Source organism: Pseudophryne corroboree, chromosome 6 (genome assembly GCF_028390025.1).
Source record: "Pseudophryne corroboree isolate aPseCor3 chromosome 6, aPseCor3.hap2, whole genome shotgun sequence".
Classification (NCBI taxonomy): Eukaryota; Metazoa; Chordata; class Amphibia; order Anura; family Myobatrachidae; genus Pseudophryne; species Pseudophryne corroboree.
The window spans coordinates 361,205,455-361,225,656 of NC_086449.1; the positions used below are offsets into that span (position 1 = coordinate 361,205,455).

At 48.1% G+C, this 20,202-nt stretch overlaps 1 protein-coding gene across 4 annotated transcripts in view; it reads right to left on the minus strand.

Moving 5' to 3' along the window:
* The window catches only part of NCAPH2 (non-SMC condensin II complex subunit H2), a 272,518-nt gene that overhangs the window by 35,270 nt on the left and 217,046 nt on the right, over nt 1-20,202 (minus strand). For all 4 annotated transcript variants that reach the window (XM_063926652.1, XM_063926649.1, XM_063926651.1 and 1 more), the window contains exons 15-16: nt 15,517-15,587; nt 5,177-5,282 (exon numbers count right to left, since the gene is read on the minus strand). In XM_063926652.1, the coding sequence (XP_063782722.1) occupies nt 5,177-5,282; nt 15,517-15,587 (177 nt within the window). The remainder of the gene's footprint in view (nt 1-5,176; nt 5,283-15,516; nt 15,588-20,202) is intronic.

Genomic DNA, 20,202 nt, shown 5'->3' on the forward strand with positions numbered 1-20,202 from the left:
CTCCTGGGAAAAATGGTGGCCGTCTTCAAAGTGGTTCCTTAATCCAGGTTTCATGTTCGAACTCCACAAACCCTAATTCGTTGGTCCAGAACGGGGCCCCGCTTGGACAGCAAGTTTTTCCGACTGTCACCTCAGATGCGCCAGTCTCTTCCGTCATGGCTACATACCCCAAACCTTTCCAAAGGGTCTCCCTTCTCAGTTTGAGGCCAGCCTCTTGGGATGGGGAGCTGTAACTCTGGTCTACATCTATAGGGTCTTTCGTCAATACAGATTGAGCTCTCTCATTCAACATCCAGGACCTGAGGGGCAGTTAGGAATGCCCTAGTCCAGGCTCAGAACGTTCTACACAGCAGACCTGTTCGCATCCAGTCGGACAATGCTACTGTTGTGGCTTATGTAAATTGGCAGGGTAGAATGAGGAAGTTGCCAAGCAATGGAGGTAACTTGCATTCTATCCTGTGCTGTACTCTTTGTTTCTGCGATTCTGGCCACCTACATACCAGGGGTGGAAAACGGAGAGGCAGACTTCCTCAGTCCCCACACTGTCTATACCAGGTAATGGAAGCTACATCAGGTGGTCTATCAGATCGATGGGGGAAACCTAACCTAGACCTCATGGCTTTGTGACTGAACAAAAAGCAACTTTATTATTATGGAGACCCAGATCCTGTGGGCTCACAGGTTTTCCAGACCAGTCATCCTGCTTCTGTCATTTCTCCAGGCGGGGGTGAACAAGGGCCTTCACCTTTCTTCTCTAAAAGGGTCAAGTGTCCCCTCTCTGCCTTTTTTAAAGACTGTTGGCACTCATTCCACAGGTGCATACCCTCCTTCAAGGTATGCTTTGCGTACAGCCTCATTACAATAAATTTGAGCCTCTTGAATCCATGGAGTTGCATTATTTTACATTAATGGTGTTTTTTTCCGCCAATCCATTGCTTTGGCTATGCAGGAACTGGACGTCTTATCCTCCTATTCCCCGTTCGATATTTCATTCAGACAGGTCCTGCATACTGGCTCGACTACTTTATGCCTTTTGGATGTCATACATGCTTTGCATATTAATAGCAACTGTAAGTCTGCAATTCGGCATTCTGATAACCTTTTGTTCCTCGTGGATGCATCCAAGCGTGGCTGGTTATCCTCCAAGCATTTCATTGGTAGATAGATTACTGCTAACATCTGCCAGGCGTCATCAGTCTTCAAATAAACCGGTCCTGACTTCCCTCCAGGCTCAATCTAGTTGTGTGGTCAGGGAGTCTTGGGCAGTTTGCCACGGTGCCTTGGTGGAACAGCTGTGCAGCTGAGCATACCGTTACAAAATTTTACCTGTTCATACATTTGGGTCCTGTGATGCAAATTTTGTGCGCAAGGTTTGTGTACACCTTTCCGGATGTGTCTTCAACTCTGTTAGGGGTGGCGGCATGCTGTTGGAGTGCACGCACACTGTGGGGGTAATGCGAAACAACCCCTCAGAAGCCATGTCCTGTCAGCGGGAATACGGACCATTAACCCTTCAAGAGGTGAGGTTGGTCTGGTCCCCCCCTCCCTAAGTCCCACGATGCAGGCAGACTGGTGCCAACCAGTGCTGCCTGTAGATAACACGCTAAATTAAAATTTTGAAGAAACCTCTCGGGAGCTCCAGAGAATGCACCCGGCACCTTGGGGCAGATGTATTAACCTGGAGAAGGCATAAGGAAGTGATAAACCAGTGATATGTGCAAGATGATAAAGGCACCAGCCAATCAGATCCTAACTGTTAATTTACATCATTTTTCTAAACTGAGTCTGCAGGAGGGGCATAGGAGGGGAGGAGCCAACGCACTAAATAATGTTTAAAGTGCCAGGTTCCAAAGGACACAATCTATACCCAAGGTACTAATACCATCCCAGTATCCCCTAGGACAGGAGAGAAATACAATTTAAACACATTATTTGCATATATACTTTGATTTAAATACATATGGTCACTGTGTTCATTATATTTGAGAGTCTATGGGGTATATGCAATTGTGGTCGAATTCCCGAAATTGTCGAAAAACTGGACTTTTTCGCCCCCCCCCCCCCCAAAAAAAAAAATCGACAATGCAATTCAGTACTTTCCGTCAAAAAAACGGACTTTCCAAATTCGACATTTGTCAAATTCGACTTTTCTGCAATGGTACAAATGAGGCAATTCGACAAAAGTATATTCAATTGAAGTTTGGAAATTCGACAACAGTGCTTTTAGACAGTAAATTCGTCATTTTCAATCCGCCACACTTTGGTGGGTGAATCTAATAACAAAATTTTAAAACATGTTTTTTTTGGTGTTTTTTTTTTTATTGGTAATAGCATATCTATTTATATTAGAAGGGATTAGGTACTTGGTTTGTCTTTTTGGGAGGCACAAGTATTATTTATATATTTTTTAAAATATTTATTTTTTAGATGGAATGGTAAAATCCCGGAAAAAAATGGCGTGGGGTCCCCCCTCCAAAGCATAACCAGCCTCGGGCTCTTCGAGCTGGTCCTGGTTCTAAAAATCCGGGGGGAAAATGGACAGGGGATCCCCCGTATTTTTAAAACCAGCACTGGGCTCTGCGCCTGGTGCTGGTGCAAAAAATACGGGGGACAAAAAGAGTAGGGGTCCCCCGTATTTTTTACACCAGCATCGGGCTCCACTAGCTGGACAGATAATGCCACAGCCGGGGGTCACTTTTATACAGCGCCCTACGGCCGCGGCATTAAATATCCAACTAGTCACCCCTGGCCGGGGTACCCTGGGGGAGTGGGGACCCCTTCAATCAAGGGGCCCCCCCCCCCAGCCACCCAAGGGCCAGGGGTGAAGCCCGAAGCTGTCCCCCCCATCCAAGGGCTGCGGATGGGAGGCTGATAGCCTTGAGAAAATGACAAGAATATTGTTTTTTTCCTGTAGTACTACAAGTCCCAGCAAGCCTCCCCTGCAAGCTGGTACTTGGAGAACCACAAGTACCAGCATGCGGGAGAAAAACGGGCCCGCTGGTACCTGTAGTACTACTGAAAAAAAAATACCCAAATAAAAACAGGACACACACACCGTGAGAGTAAAACTTTATTGCACACCTGCCGACACACACATACTTACCTATGTTGACCCGCCGACTGCCACGTCTCCTGATCCGACGATCCGGGGTACCTGTGAATCAAATTATACTCACCTCAATCCAGTGTCCAGATGTAAATCCTCGTACTTGGCAAAACAAATAAACGCACACCCGGATCAGCGGACTGAAAGGGGTCCCATGTTTTCACATGGGACCCCTTTCCCCGAATGCAGAGACCCCCCCCGTGACTGCTGTCACAGAAAGGTCTCTTAAGCCAATCAGCAAGCGCAACGTCTTGGCACTCTGATGATTGGCTGCACGTCTGAGCTGTCAGACAGCGCTTCGCAAAGCCTCTCCATTATACTCAATGGTGGGAACTTTGCGTCAGCGGTGAGGTCACCCGCTGTCAGCGGCTGACCGCGGGTAACCCCACCGCTGACGGCAAAGTTCCCACCATTGAAAGTAATGGAGAGGCTTTGCGATGCGCTGTCTGAGGTCACACGCGCATACAGCCAATCAGGTGAGTGCAACGAAGTAGCGCTTCCTGATTGGCTGAAGGGACCTCTGTGACAGGAGTCACGTGGTGTCCCGGCATTCGGGGAAAGGGGTCCCATGTGAAAACATGGGACCCCTTTCAGTCCGCTGGTCCGGGTGTGCGTTTATTTGTTTTGCCAAGTACGAGGATTTATATCTGGACACTGGATTGAGGCGAGTATAATTTGATTCACAGGTACCCCGGATCGTCGGATCAGGAGACGTGGCAGTCGGCGGGTCAACATAGGTAAGTATGTGTGTGTCGGCAGGTGTGCAATAAAGTTTTACTCTCAAGGTGTGTGTCTCCTGTTTTTATTTGGGTATTTTTTTTCAGTAGTACTACAGGTACCAGCAGGCCCGTTTTTCTCCCGCATGCTGGTACTTGTGGTTCTCCAAGTACCAGCTTGCAGGGGAGGCTTGCTGGGACTTGTAGTACTACTGGAAAAAACAATATTCTTTACATTTTCTCAAGGCTATCAGCCTCCCATCCGCAGCCCTTGGCTGGGGGGGACAGCCTCGGGCTTCACCCCTGGCCCTTGGGTGGCTGGGGGGGGGGACCCCTTGATTGAAGGGGTCCCCACTCCCCCAGGGTACCCCGGCCAGGGGTGACTAGTTGGATATTTAATGCCACGGCCGCAGGGCGCTGTATAAAAGTGACCCCCGGCTGTGGCATTATCTGTCCAGCTAGTGGAGCCCGATGCTGGTGTAAAAAATACGGGGGACCCCTACTCTTTTTGTCCCCCGTATTTTTTGCACCAGCACCAGGCGCAGAGCCCGGTGCTGGTTTTATAAATACGGGGGATCCTCTGTCCATTTTCCCCCCGGATTTTTAGAACCAGGACCAGCTCGAAGAGCCCGAGGCTGGTTATGCTTTGGAGGGGGAATTCCACGCCATTTTTTCCCGTGTTTTATCCCGTTTTTTAAAAAAAAAGGAACAAAATCCGTCAAATCGGCCGTTTTTCGTCAGCGGGACTGTCGAATCCGTTTTTTATTGCATATGGTCAATTTCGGCACCCACTTGCCGAAATTAGACTGTCGAATTGTGTCGAATTGAAAAACGGCCGAAAAATTGCCGCGATTCGCCGCTAATTGCATATACCCCTATGACTTGCAATACAGGTCACACTATAATTTGTGATATACACCATGACAGCAAATGAACAATGTATGTGCTACCAATATTTTTATAAGCTTTGTCTACTTTATGTGAAAACAGGGAGCAGATGAACAACATATGTCCCCTAAGTTACAGAGAAGGTAATAACTTACACTTGTCTCCACTAGTATGCAGTAATTTTGGTTTCCCCCTGTATGGTTTGGAAGCAACATCAAGATATTCACAAAACACACTATGAAGACTCAAATCTAGTCCTCAGGATAACGTAACAGTTCATGTTTTCCAGGTCTTTTCACAGAATCACAAGTAAAATTATTAGAACCAACTGTGGATCTTTTAAAATGTGTCAGTCAGTTAAGAATCCAGCTGGGCTATAGCAAGGAGATATGGAAAACATGCATTGTTAGTTAGTGTGTCCTAGGGTCTGAGTTTGAAACTACATACAAAAATCTTGAACACAAACCTGGACAATCGTCGTGATCAAGATAGTCTGCTTCACGTTCCTCGTCCATATTAGTCAGTGGGTCATCATCAGCGAGTAATTCTGCCACCTTTCCAGACTGTGGTCTCTAACGGGAAGGAAAACAGCTTACAGATGTATCCTCATACATCATGCATCAATATGTCACACAGTGGGAGATGCCTGACGTGAATGAGCTGACGCGTTCTGTGCAGCTCTGTTAGCGTCAGGCGTCTTTTTGTGACAAAAATGTGCCTTCAGGTGGGTACACACTATTAGATATATCTGCAGATCAATTGATCTGCAGATATATCTATGTACGGATCGGGCAGTGTGCTGTGCATACACACAGCCCGATCCGTCGGTGGACTGACGTCATGAACTGGGCGGGCGCGAGCGCCCGCCCAGTTCACCTGTCACCTGTCAATCACCGCCGGCCGCCGCAGCATGTGTACGGGCGGTCGGACGACCGCCCCGTACACACACACAGCGACGGGCCAATATATCGTTCGATATATTGGCTGTCGGCTGTGCTGCGCGGCCGACGCGATACGTCTGTGAACGACGGAGTTCACAGACGTATCGCCCGTACACACTGGCCGACGGTCCCGCGATGTATCGGCCGATACATCGACCAGTGTGTACGGGCCTTTAGTCGCATATCTATGCAGATAAGACGCACAAGCAGATTCAGCTGATTAAAATGATATGCAGCATGCCTATATGCGACGGCGCCTGTATCTGTATATGAAATGCTATGTGCATCGTTTTGTGAATAAGACGCATTGTAATGGAAAAAGTTTCACGAAAAGATGCTTGGCACTACCAAGTCACTCCACGGTATGGCGTGACTAGAAGGACTGTTTAACATTTAGCCTATATGTAAATGGACACATCTATACTAGATGATGATCTGTAAGGGTAAAAGAATACATATGTTTGAGAGGAGCATGAAAATGAAAAGTCTCCCTTACCACTGTGCTTGCCAGGAGTCTCCCAAAACAAACTTGCACAGTATTTAATTGTGATGCACAAAATGTAAGTTGCATATACTTAATACATGATAATAAAATGCAAAGGACTGCCACACACATTTGCAAATATACGATAAGCCACAAGCAGCATGAAGGCGCCTCTGCTCAGGTGGCCCTTCACTACAAAATAATATCCCAACTTTTTTTCAAAGTGAGACTACACATTATTTAGGATCAAGCAGGACAGAAATTCCCAGACAACCGGAGTATTCAACTGGATACATACGATATCCCAGCAGACGGGATGCTGGCTGTCATTATACCAACAGCGGCATCCCGACAGCATGTCCGCTCGCCACGCATCGGGCCTGGTGGCTCGCTGAGCTCGTCACAGGTTCTATTCCCACTCAGTTGGTGGCGTGGACCCACCAACAGAGTGGGAATACTGGCCAGGTGTTGGGATTCCAGCTGTCGGGATTGCGGCGCCTGTCTCCTGAATGCCGGGATCCTGAAAGCCCGGTAAACTGACTGCATCCCGTATTCAATATGTGGACATTCAGCTGCTGTGGAAATACACATCACAGCATTCCCTGCCACAGTTTTAGCATGCCCCAACAGCAAAATTGTGGCAGGGCATGCTGGGATATTTAGTTCCACTGCAGCTGGAGGGCCGCTTGTTGAATACACCGGTCCTACAATCATTTATAAACTTGAAATATGAAGCCAAATGCCGGACAACATGTGTTCTAAAGGTCCACTCCTAAGTATTATTCCAGCCCAGAAAAGATCATAGACCTATGTGGAAAAAAAGTACATAGCTGTAGCACACAGGAAATGTAACATTTTGCTTTGTTTGATCGAATACATTTAGGGGTATATGCAATTGCGGTCGAATTCCCGAAATTGTCGAAAAACTGGACTTTTTGGCAAAAAAAAAAAAAAAAAAACGACAATGCAATTCAGTACTTTCCGTCAAAAAAACGGACTTTCAAAATTCGACTTTTTGAAATTCGACATTTGTCAAATTCGACATTTCTGCAATGGTACAAATGCAGCAATTCGCCAAAAGTATATTCAATTGAAGTTTGGAAATTCGACAACAGTGCTTTTAGACAGTAAATTCGTCATTTTCAATCCGCCACACTTTGGTGGGGGAATCTAATAAAAAAATGTTAAAACGTGTTTTTTTTGGTGTTTTTTTTATTGGTAATAGCATATCTATTTATATTAGAAGGGATTAGGTACTTGGTTTGTCTATTTTGGAGGCACAAGTATTATTTATATATTTAAAAAAAAATATTTTTTTTAAAAAATGGAATGGTAAAATCCCGAAAAAAAAAATGGCGTGGGGTCCCCCCTCCAAAGCATAACCAGCCTCGGGCTCTTCGAGCCGGTCCTGGTTCTAAAAATCCGGGGGGAAAAATGACAGGGGATCCCCCGTATTTTTAAAACCAGCACCGGGCTCTGCGCCTGGTGCAAAAAATCTGGGGGACAAAAAGAGTAGGGGTCCCCCGTATTTTTTACACCAGCATCGGGCTCCACTAGCTGGACAGATAATGCCACAGCCGGGGGTCACTTTTATACAGCGCCCTGCGGCCGTGGCATTAAATATCCAACTAGTCACCCCTGGCCGCGGTACCCTGGGGGAGTGGGGACCCCTTCAATCAAGGGGCCCCCCCCCCCCCAGCCACCCAAGGGCCAGGGCTGAAGCCCGAGGCTGTCCCCCCCCATCCAAGGGCTGCGGATGGGGGGCTGATAGCCTTTGGAAAAATGAAAGAATATTGTTTTTTTCCAGTAGTACTACAAGTCCCAGCAAGCATCCCCCGCAAGCTGGTACTTGGGGAACCACAAGTACCAGCATGCGGGAGAAAAACGGGCCCGCTGGTACCTGTAGTTCTACTGGAAAAAAATACCTAAATAAAAACAGGACACGCACACCGTGAAAGTACAACTTTATTTCACACCTGCCGACACACACATACTTACCTATGTTGACACGACGTTCGGTCCACTTGTCCAAGTAGAATCCGGGGTACCTGTGAATAAAATTATACTCACCTGATCCAGTGTCCAGGTTATAATCCACGTACTTGGCAAAACAAAACGGCAACCCGGACCAAACGGACTGAAAGGGATCCCATGTTTACACATGGGACCCCTTTCCACGAATGCAGAGACCCCCCCCGTGACTACGGTCACAGAAAGGTCTCTTCAGCCAATCAGCGAGCGCAACGTCCTGGCACTCTGCTGATTGGCTGTATGCGCGTCTGCTGTCAGACAGCGCATCGCAAAGCCTCTCCATTATATTCAATGGTGGGAACTTTGCGTCAGCGGTGAGGTCACCCGCGGTCAGCGGCTGACCGCAGGTAACCCCACCGCTACCCGCAAAGTTCCCACCATTGAAACTAATGGAGGGAGCTGTGCGATGCGCTGTCTGACAGTAGACGCGCATACAGCCAATCAGGCGAGTGCCACGAAGTAGCGCTTCCTGATTAGCTGAAGGGACCTTCTGTGATAGCAGTCACGTGGGGTCCCGGCATTCGTGGAAAGGGGTCCCATGTGTAAACATGGGACCCCTTTCAGTCCGTTTGGTCCGGGTGTTTTTTTTTTTTTTTGCCAAGTACGTGGATTATAACCTGGACACTGGATTGAGGTGAGTATAGTTTTATTCACAGGTACCCCGGATTCTTCAGTGACGAGGGGGGCGTGGCAGTCGGCGGGTCAACATAGGTAAGTATGTGTCGGCATGTATGAAATAAAGTTTTACTTTCACGGTGTGTGTCTCCTGTTTTTATTTGGGTATTTTTTTCCAGTAGAACTACAGGTACCAGCGGGCCAGTGTTTCTCCCGCATGCTGGTACTTGTGGTTCTCCAAGTACCAGCTTGCGGGGGAGGCTTGCTGGGACTTGTAGTACTACTGGAAAAAACAATATTCTTTCATTTTTCCAAAGGCTATCAGCCCCCCATCCGCAGCCCTTGGATGGGGGGGGACGACGACGACACACAGCCTCGGGCTTCACCCCTGGCCCTTGGGTGGCTGGGGGGGGGACACCCCTTGATTGAAGGGGTCCCCACTCCCCCAGGGTACCCCGGCCAGGGGTGACTAGTTGGATATTTAATGCCACGGCCGCAGGGCGCTGTATAAAAGTGACCCCCGGCTGTGGCATTATCTGTCCAGCTAGTGGAGCCCGATGCTGGTGTAAAAAAATAAGAATTTACTTACCGATAATTCTATTTCTCGTAGTCCGTAGTGGATGCTGGGGACTCCGTCAGGACCATGGGGAATAGCGGCTCCGCAGGAGACAGGGCACAAAAATAAAGCTTTAGGATTAGGTGGTGTGTACTGGCTCCTCCCCCTATGACCCTCCTCCAAGCCTCAGTTAGGATACTGTGCCCGGACGAGCGTACACAATAAGGAAGGATATTGAACCCCGGGTAAGACTCATACCAGCCACACCAATCACACCGTATAACTTGTGATCTGAACCCAGTTAACAGTATGACAAACGTAGGAGCCTCTGAACAGACGGCTCACAACAAATAACAACCCGATTTTTTTGCAACAATAACTATGTACAAGTATTGCAGACAATCCGCACTTGGGATGGGCGCCCAGCATCCACTACGGACTACGAGAAATAGAATTATCGGTAAGTAAATTCTTATTTTCTCTAACGTCCTAAGTGGATGCTGGGGACTCCGTCAGGACCATGGGGATTATACCAAAGCTCCCAAACGGGCGGGAGAGTGCGGATGACTCTGCAGCACCGAATGAGAGAACTCAAGGTCCTCCTCAGCCAGGGTATCAAATTTGTAGAATTTTGCAAACGTGTTTGCCCCTGACCAAGTAGCAGCTCGGCAGAGTTGTAATGCCGAGACTCCCCGGGCAGCCGCCCAGGATGAGCCCACTTTCCTTGTGGAATGGGCCTTGACAGATTTAGGTTGTGGCAAGCCTGCCACAGAATGTGCAAGTTGAATTGTGCTACAAATCCAACGAGCAATCGTCTGCTTAGAAGCAGGAGCACCCATCTTGTTGGGTGCATACAATATAAGCAGTGAGTCAGACTTTCTGACTCCCGCCGTTCTTGAAATATATATTTTCAATGCCCGGACCACGTCCAACAACTTGGAATCCTCCAACTCGTTAGTAGCCGCAGGCACCACAATAGGCTGGTTCAGGTGAAACGCTGACACCACCTTAGGCAGAAAATGAGGACGCGTCCGCAGTTCTGCCCTGTCCGTATGGAAAATCAGATATGGGCTCTTATATGATAAAGCCGCCAATTCTGATACTCTCCTGGCTGAAGCCAGGGCCAGTAGCATGGTTACTTTCCATGTAAGATACTTCAGCTCCACCGATTTGAGCGGCTCAAACCAATGGGATTTGAGAAAATCCAAGACTACATTAAGATCCCACGGTGCCACTGGGGGCACAACCGGGGGCTGTGTATGTAGTACTCCTTTTACAAAAGTCTGGACTTCAGGAACTGAAGCCAATTCTTTCTGGAAGAAAATCGACAGGGCCGAAATTTGAACCTTAATGGACCCCAATTTGAGGCCCATAGACAATCCTGTTTGCAGGAAATGTAGGAATCGACCCAGTTGAAATTTCTCCCTGGGGGCCTTCCTGGCCTCACACCACGCAACATATTTTCTCCAAATGCGGTGATACTGTTGTGCAGTCACCTCCTTCCTGGCTTTTACCAGTGTAGGAATGACCTCTTCCGGAATGCCTTTTTCCTTTAGAATTCGGCGTTCAACCGCCATGCCGTCAAACGCAGCCGCGGTAAGTCTTGGAATAGACACGGTACCTGCTGAAGCAGGTCCCGTCTTAGAGGTAGAGGCCACGGATCCTCCGTGAGCATCTCTTGAAGTTCCGGGTACCAAGTTCTTCTTGGCCAATCCGGAGCCACTAGTATCGTTCTTACTCCCTTTTGCCGTATAATTCTCAGTACTTTTGGTATGAGAGGCAGAGGAGGGAACACATACACTGACTGGAACACCCACGGTGTTACCAGAGCGTCCACAGCTATTGCCTGAGGATCTCTTGACCTGGCGCAATACCTGTCCAGTTTTTTGTTGAGGCGGGACGCCATCATATCCACCATTGGTTTTTCCCAACGGTTCACAATCATGTGGAAGACTTCTGGATGAAGTCCCCACTCTCCCGGGTGTAGATCGTGTCTGCTGAGGAAGTCTGCTTCCCAGTTGTCCACTCCCGGAATGAATACTGCTGACAGTGCTATCACATGATCTTCCGCCCAGCGAAGAATCCTTGCAGCTTCTGCCATTGCTGTCCTGCTTCTTGTGCCGCCCTGTCTGTTTACGTGGGCGACTGCCGTGATGTTGTCCGACTGGATCAACACCGGCTGACCCTGAAGCAGGGGTTTTGCCAGACTTAGAGCATTGTAAATCGCTCTTAGCTCCAGTATATTTATGTGAAGAGACATCTCCAGGCTTGACCATACTCCCTGGAAGTTTCTTCCCTGTGTGACCGCTCCCCAGCCTCTCAGACTGGCATCCGTGGTCACCAGGACCCAGTCCTGTATGCCGAATCTGCGGCCCTCTAACAGATGAGCACTCTGCAACCACCACAGAAGAGACACCCTTGTCCGTGGCGATAAGGTTATCCGCTGATGCATCTGCAGATGCGATCCGGACCATTTGTCCAGCAGATCCCACTGAAAAGTTCGTGCGTGGAATCTGCCGAATGGAATCGCTTCGTAAGAAGCCACCATCTTTCCCAGGACTCTTGTGCATTGATGCACAGACACTGTCCCTGGTTTTAGGAGGTTCCTGACAAGTTCGGATAACTCCCTGGCTTTCTCCTCCGGAAGAAACACCTTTTTCTGAACCGTGTCCAGAATCATTCCCAGGAACAGCAGACGTGTTGTCGGGGTCAACTGAGATTTTGGAAAATTCAGAATCCACCCGTGTTGTTGCAGCACTACTTGGGTTAGTGCTACTCCGTCCTCCAGCTGTTCTCTGGACCTTGCCCTTATCAGGAGATCGTCCAAGTAAGGGATAATTAATACGCCTCTTCTTCGCAGAAGAATCATCATTTCGGCCATTACCTTGGTAAAGACCCGAGGTGCCGTGGACAATCCAAACGGCAGCGTCTGAAACTGATAATGACAGTTTTGCACCACGAACCTGAGGTACCCTTGATGTGAAGGGCAAATTGGGACATGCAGGTAAGCATCCTTTATGTCCAGGGACACCATAAAGTCCCCTTCTTCCAGATTCGCTATCACTGCTCTGAGTGACTCCATCTTGAACTTGAATTTTTGTATGTACAGGTTCAAAGATTTCAGATTTAGAATAGGTCTTACCGAGCCGTCCAGCTTCGGTACCACAAATAGCGTGGAGTAATACCCCTTTCCCTGTTGTAGGAGGGGTACCTTGACTATCACCTGCTGAGAAAACAGCTTGTGAATGGCTTCCAATACCGTCGCCCTGTCTGAGGGAGACGTTGGCAAAGCAGACTTTAGGAACCGGCGAGGTGGAGACTTCTCGAATTCCAACCTGTAACCCTGAGATACTACCTGCAGAATCCAGGGGTCCACCTGTGAGCAAGCCCACTGTGCGCTGAAATTCTTGAGTCGACCCCCCACCGTTCCTGAGTCCGCTTGTAAGGCCCCAGCGTCATGCTGAGGGCTTTGCAGAACCCTGGGAGGGCTTCTGTTCCTGGGCAGGGGCTGCTTGCTGCCCTCTCTTACCCCTTCCTCTGCCCCGAGGCAGATATGACTGTCCTTTTGTCCGCTTGTTCTTATAGGAACGAAAGGACTGCGGCTGAAAAGACGGTGTCTTTTTCTGTTGGTAGGGGGTCTGAGGTAAAAAAGTGGATTTTCCGGCAGTTGCCGTGGCCACCAGATCCGATAGACCGACGCCAAATAATTCCTCCCCTTTATACGGCAATACTTCCATATGTCGTTTGGAATCCGCATCACCTGACCACTGTCGCGTCCATAAACTCCTTCTGGCAGATATGGACATCGCATTTACTCTCGATGCCAGAGTGCAAATATCTCTCTGCGCATCTCGCATATAAAGGAAAGCATCCTTTAATTGCTCTATAGTCAATAAAATACTGTCCCTATCCAGGGTATCAATATTTTCAGTCAGGGAATCCAACCAGACGACCCCAGCACTGCACATCCAGGCTGAGGCGATGGCCGGTCGCAGTATAACACCAGTATGTGTGTATATACTTTTTAGGGTAGTTTCCAGTCTCCTATCCGCTGGATCCTTGAGGGCGGCCGTATCAGGAGACCGTAACGCCACTTGTTTTGATAAGCGTGTGAGCGCCTTATCCACCCTAGGGGGTGTTTCCCAGCGCGCCCTAACCTCTGGCGGGAAAGGGTATAATGCTAATAACTTTTTTGAAATTAGCATTTTTCTATCTGGGTTAACCCACGCTTCATCACATACATCATTTAATTCCTCTGATTCAGGAAAAACTACAGGTAGTTTTTTCACCCCCCACATAATACCCCTTTTTGTGGTACTTGCAGTATCAGAGATATGCAAAGCCTCCTTCATTGCCGTGATCATATAACGTGTGGCCCTACTTGAAAATACGTTTGTTTCATCACCGTCGACACTAGATTCAGTGTCTGTGTCGACCGACTGAGGTAAAGGGCGCTTTACAGCCCCTGACGGTGTCTGAGACGCCTGGGCAGGTACTAACTGGTTTGCCGGCAGTCTCATGTCGTCAACTGATTTTTGTAATGTGCTGACATTATCACGTAATTCCATAAACAAAGCCATCCATTCCGGTGTCGACTCCCTGGGGGGTGACATCACCATTATCGGCAATTGCTCTGCCTCCACGCCAACATCGTCCTCATACATGTCGACACACACGTACCGACACACAGCAGACACACAGGGAATGCTCTTATCGAAGACAGGACCCCACTAGCCCTTTGGGGAGACAGAGGGAGAGTTTGCCAGCACACACCCAAGCGCTATAATATATATGGGAACAACCTTATATAAGTGTTGTTCCTTATAGCAGCTTAAATATATCCAATATATCGCCAAAAAATGCCCCCCCCTCTCTGTTTTACCCTGTTTCTGTAGTGCAGTGCAGGGGAGAGTCCTGGGAGCCTTCCTCACAGCGGAGCTGAGCAGGAAAATGGCGCTGTGTGCTGAGGAGAATAAGCCCCGCCCCCTATTTCGGCGGGCTTTCCTCCCGTAGATTTAGATAACTGGCATGGGTTAAATACATACATATAGCCTTAATGGCTATATGTGATGTATTCTTTTGCCATAAGGTATTAAAATATTGCTGCCCAGGGCGCCCCCAGCAGCGCCCTGCACCCTCCGTGACCGCTTGGTGTGAAGTGTGTGACAACAATGGCGCACAGCTGCAGTGCTGTGCGCTACCTTCATGAAGACTGAAGAGCCTTCTGCCGCCTGTTTCCGGACCTTCAATCTTCAGCATCTGTAAGGGGGGTCGGCGGCGCGGCTCCGGGACGAACCCCAGGGTGAGACCTGTGTTCCGACTCCCTCTGGAGCTAATGGTGTCCAGTAGCCTAAGAATCCAATCCATCCTGCACGCAGGTGAGTTGAAATTCTCTCCCCTAAGTCCCTCGATGCAGTGAGCCTGTTGCCAGCAGGACTCACTGAAAATAAAAAACCTAAAAAACTTTTTCTAAGCAGCTCTTTAAGAGAGCCACCTAGATTGCACCCTGCTCGGACGGGCACAAAAACCTAACTGAAGCTTGGAGGAGGGTCATAGGGGGAGGAGCCAGTACACACCACCTAATCCTAAAGCTTTATTTTTGTGCCCCGTCTCCTGCGGAGCCGCTATTCCCCATGGTCCTGACGGAGTCCCCAGCATCCACTTAGGACGTTAGAGAAATACGGGGGACCCCTACTCTTTTTGTCCCCCGTATTTTTTGCACCAGGCGCAGGGCGCTGTATAAAAGTGACCCCCGGCTGTGGCATTATCTGTCCAGCTAGTGGAGCCCAGTGCTGGTTTTAAAAATACGGGGGATCCCATGACACATTTCCCCCCCCGGATTTTTAGAACCAGGACCGGCTCGAAGAGCCCGAGGCTGGTTATGCTTTGGAGGGGGGACCCCACGCAATTTTTTTTCGGGTTTTTCCCCGTTTTTTAAAAATTGGAACAAAATCTGTCAAATCGGCCGTTTTTCGGCAGCGGGACTGTCGAATCAGTTTTTTATTGAATATGGTCAATTTCGGCACCCACCTGCCGAAATTAGACGGTCGAATTGTGTCGAATTAAAAAACGGCCGAAAAATTGCCGCGATTCGCCGCTAATTGCATATACCCCATAGTGTGCAATTACACTGAAGTCAAGATGAGAAAAGTTTTCGGAATCTCCCCAAATGTCATTACCATTCTTTTCTGCAGTAGCCTCTGAGTAGCCAAACGTTCCTTAGCATGCTGCCAATACAACACTTCCAAATCTGCAGAATAACAAAGTAATATAAGCTTTCAGACAAAAACAATTCAACTAGCATAGAGATAAAGATTTCCACATAACATTCAATGATGATTAATAAAAATAAACATTTAAATCAATTTAGATTAAAAAAAAAGAAAAAGAAAAAAAAGTGCAGTTTATATCAATGTAGTAAAAGTTAATTTGTAACGATATTTTAATAAAAATGCTCCACCATTTGTGGAAAAGACAACGGTTATTGATGTAAAGTACATCTACATATGAGGATTACATAAATATATATATATTTTTTTATTTTATTTTTTACTAGTGTTAGCATACTTGATGAAAATAAGAATTTACTTACCGATAATTCTATTTCTCGGAGTCCGTAGTGGATGCTGGGGTTCCTGAAAGGACCATGGGGGATAGCGGCTCCGCAGGAGACAGGGCACAAAAAAGTAAAGCTTTACTAGGTCAGGTGGTGTGCACTGGCTCCTCCCCCTATGACCCTCCTCCAGACTCCAGTTAGGTACTGTGCCCGGACGAGCATACACAATAAGGGAGGCATTTTGAATCCCGGGTAAGACTCATACCAGCCACACCAATCACACCGTACAACTTGTGATCTAAACCCAGTTAACAGTATGACAACAGAAAGGGCCTCTTAAAGATGGCTCCTTAACAATAACCCGAATTAGTTAACAATAACTATGTACAAGTATTGCAGATAATCCGCACTTGGGATGGGCGCCCAGCATCCACTACGGACTCCGAGAAATAGAATTATCGGTAAGTAAATTCTTATTTTCTCTATCGTCCTAAGTGGATGCTGGGGTTCCTGAAAGGACCATGGGGATTATACCAAAGCTCCCAAACGGGCGGGAGAGTGCGGATGACTCTGCAGCACCGAATGAGAGAACTCCAGGTCCTCCTTTGCCAGGGTATCAAATTTGTAAAATTTTACAAACGTGTTCTCCCCCGACCACGTAGCTGCTCGGCAGAGTTGTAATGCCGAGACCCCTCGGGCAGCCGCCCAAGATGAGCCCACCTTCCTTGTGGAGTGGGCTTTTACAGTTTTAGGCTGTGGCAGGCCTGCCACAGAATGTGCAAGTTGAATTGTGTTACAAATCCAACGAGCAATCGACTGCTTAGAAGCAGGTGCGCCCAACTTGTTGGGTGCATACAATATAAACAGCGAGTCAGATTTTCTGACTCCAGCCGTCCTTGCAATGTATATTTTTAAGGCTCTGACAACGTCCAACAACTTGGAGTCCTCCAAGTCGCTAGTGGCCGCAGGCACCACAATAGGTTGGTTCAGATGAAATGCTGATACCACTTTAGGGAGAAAATGCGGACGAGTCCGCAGTTCTGCCCTATCCGAATGGAAGATTAGATAAGGACTTTTATAAGATAAAGCCGCCAATTCAGATACTCTCCTGGCAGAGGCCAGGGCTAGTAACATAGTCACTTTCAATGTGAGATATTTCAAATCCACCTTTTTCAATGGTTCAAACCAATGGGATTTGAGGAAATCTAAAACTACATTTAGATCCCACGGTGCCACCGGAGGCACCACAGGAGGCTGTATATGCAGTACTCCCTTGACAAAAGTCTGGACCTCAGGGACAGAGGCCAATTCTTTTTGGAAGAATATTGACAGGGCCGAAATTTGAACCTTAATGGATCCCAATTTGAGACCCATAGATAATCCTGATTGCAGGAAATGTAGGAAACGACCCAGTTGGAATTCCTCCGTCGGAACCCTCCGATCCTCGCACCACGCTACATATTTTCGCCAAATGCGGTGATAATGTTTCACGGTGACTTCCTTCCGTGCCTTAATCAAGGTAGGAATGACTTCTTCTGGAATGCCTTTCCCTTTTAGGATCTGGCGTTCAACCGCCATGCCGTCAAACGCAGCCGCGGTAAGTCTTGAAAAAGACAGGGACCCTGCTGTAGCAGGTCCCTTCTCAGAGGTAGAGGCCACGGTTCGTCCGTGAGCATCTCTTGAAGTTCCGGATACCAAGTCCTTCTCGGCCAATCCGGAACCACTAGTATTGTTCTTACTCTTCTTTGCCGTATGATCTTCAATACCTTTGGTATGAGCGGCAGAGGAGGAAACACATACACTGACTGGTACACCCAAGGAGTTACCAGTGCGTCCACAGCTATTGCCTGTGGATCTCTTGACCTGGCGCAATATTTGTCCAGTTTATTGTTGAGGCGAGACGCCATCATGTCTACAATTGGTCTTTCCCAACGGTCTATTAACATGTTGAAGACTTCTGGATGTAGACCCCACTCTCCCGGATGAAGATCGTGTCTGCTGAGGAAGTCTGCTTCCCAGTTGTCCACGCCCGGGATGAACACTGCTGACAGTGCTATCACGTGATTCTCCGCCCAGCGAAGAATCTTGGCAGCTTCTGCCATTGCACTCCTGCTTCTTGTGCCGCCCTGCCTGTTTACATGGGCGACCGCCGTGATGTTGTCCGACTGAATCAACACCGGCTTTCCTTGCAGGAGAAGTTCCGCCTGGCTTAGAGCATTGTAGATTGCTCTTAGTTCCAGAATGTTTATGTGAAGAGACTTTTCCAGACTCGTCCATACTCCCTGGAAGTTTCTTCCTTGTGTGACTGCTCCCCAGCCTCTCAGGCTGGCGTCCGTGGTCACCAGGATCCAATCCTGAATGCCGAATCTGCGGCCTTCTAATAGGTGAGCCTTCTGCAACCACCACAGAAGTGACACCCTTGTCTTTGGTGACAGGGTTATTCGCAGGTGCATCTGCAGATGCGACCCTGACCATTTGTCCAACAGATCCCTTTGGAATATTCTTGCATGGAATCTGCCGAATGGAATTGCTTCGTAAGAAGCCACCATTTTTCCCAGGACTCTTGTGCATTGATGTACTGACACTTTTCCTGGTTTTAGGAGGTTCCTGACCAGATCGGATAACTCCTTGGCTTTTTCCTCTGGAAGGAAAACCTTTTTCTGAACCGTGTCCAGAATCATTCCTAGGAACAGCAGACGAGTTGTCGGGATTAAATGGGATTTTGGAATATTCAGAATCCACCCGTGTTGTCTTAGCACCTCTTGAGATAGTGCTAAAGCTGTCTCCAGCTGTTCTCTGGACCTTGCCCTTATTAGGAGATCGTCCAAGTATGGGATAACTAATACGCCTTTTCTTCGAAGAAGAATCATCATCTCGGCCATTACCTTGGTAAAGACCCGAGGCGCCGTGGACAATCCGAACGGCAGCGTCTGAAACTGATAGTGACAGTTTTGAACAATGAACCTGAGGTACCCCTGGTGTGCGGGGTAAATCGGAACGTGTAGATACGCATCCTTGATGTCCAAGGATACCATAAAGTCCCCTTCTTCCAGGTTCGCTATCACTGCTCTGAGTGACTCCATCTTGAACTTGAACTTTTTTATGTAGAGGTTCAAGGACTTCAGATTTAGAATAGGCCTTACCGAGCCATCCGGCTTCGGTACCACAAATAGAGTGGAATAATACCCCTTTCCTTGTTGTAATAGGGGTACTTTGACTATCACCTGCTGAGCGTACAGCTTGTGAATGGCTTCCAACACCCTCTCCCTTTCGGAAGAGACGGTTGGTAAGGCAGACTTCAGGAAACGATGAGGAGGATCCGTCTCTAATTCCAACCTGTACCCCTGAGATATTATCTGCAGGATCCAGGGGTCTACCTGCGAGTGAGCCCACTGCGCGCTGTAATTTTTGAGACGGCCCCCCACTGTCCCCGAGTCCGCTTGAGAGGCCCCAGCGTCATGCTGAGGTTTTTGCAGGAGCCGGGGAGGGCTTCTGTTCCTGGGAAGGAGCTGCCTGTTGGTGTCTCTTCCCTCTTCCTCTGCCTCGTGGCAGGTACGACAAGCCCTTTGCTCTCTTATTTTTGTAGGAGCGAAAAGGCTGCGGTTGAAAGGTCGGTGCCTTTCTCTGTTGGGGAGTGACTTGAGGTAAAAAAGTGGATTTCCCGGCAGTAGCCGTGGCCACCAAGTCTGATAGACCAACTCCAAATAACTCCTCCCCTTTATACGGCAAAACCTCCATGTGACGTTTTGAATCCGCATCGCCTGTCCACTGTCGTGTCCATAAGGCTCTTCTGGCTGAAATGGACATAGCACTCACCCGAGATGCCAGTGTGCAAATATCCCTCTGTGCATCACGCATATAGATAAATGCATCCTTTATTTGTTCTAACGACAGTAAAACATTGTCCCTATCTAGGGTATCAATATTTTCAATCAGGGATTCTGACCAAACTACTCCAGCACTGCACATCCAGGCAGTTGCTATAGCTGGTCGTAGTATAACACCTGCATGTGTGTATATATTCTTTTGAATAACTTCCATCTTTCTATCTGATGGATCCTTAAGTGCGGCCGTCTCAGGAGAGGGTAACGCCACTTGTTTGGATAAGCGTGTGAGCGCCTTGTCCACCTTAGGGGGTGTTTCCCAGCGCGCCCTAACCTCTGGCGGGAAAGGGTATAATGCCAATAACTTTTTTGAAATTATCAACTTTTTATCAGGAGCAACCCACGCTTCATCACACACGTCATTTAATTCTTCTGATTCAGGAAAAACTGTTTGTAGTTTTTTCACACCATACATAATACCCTGT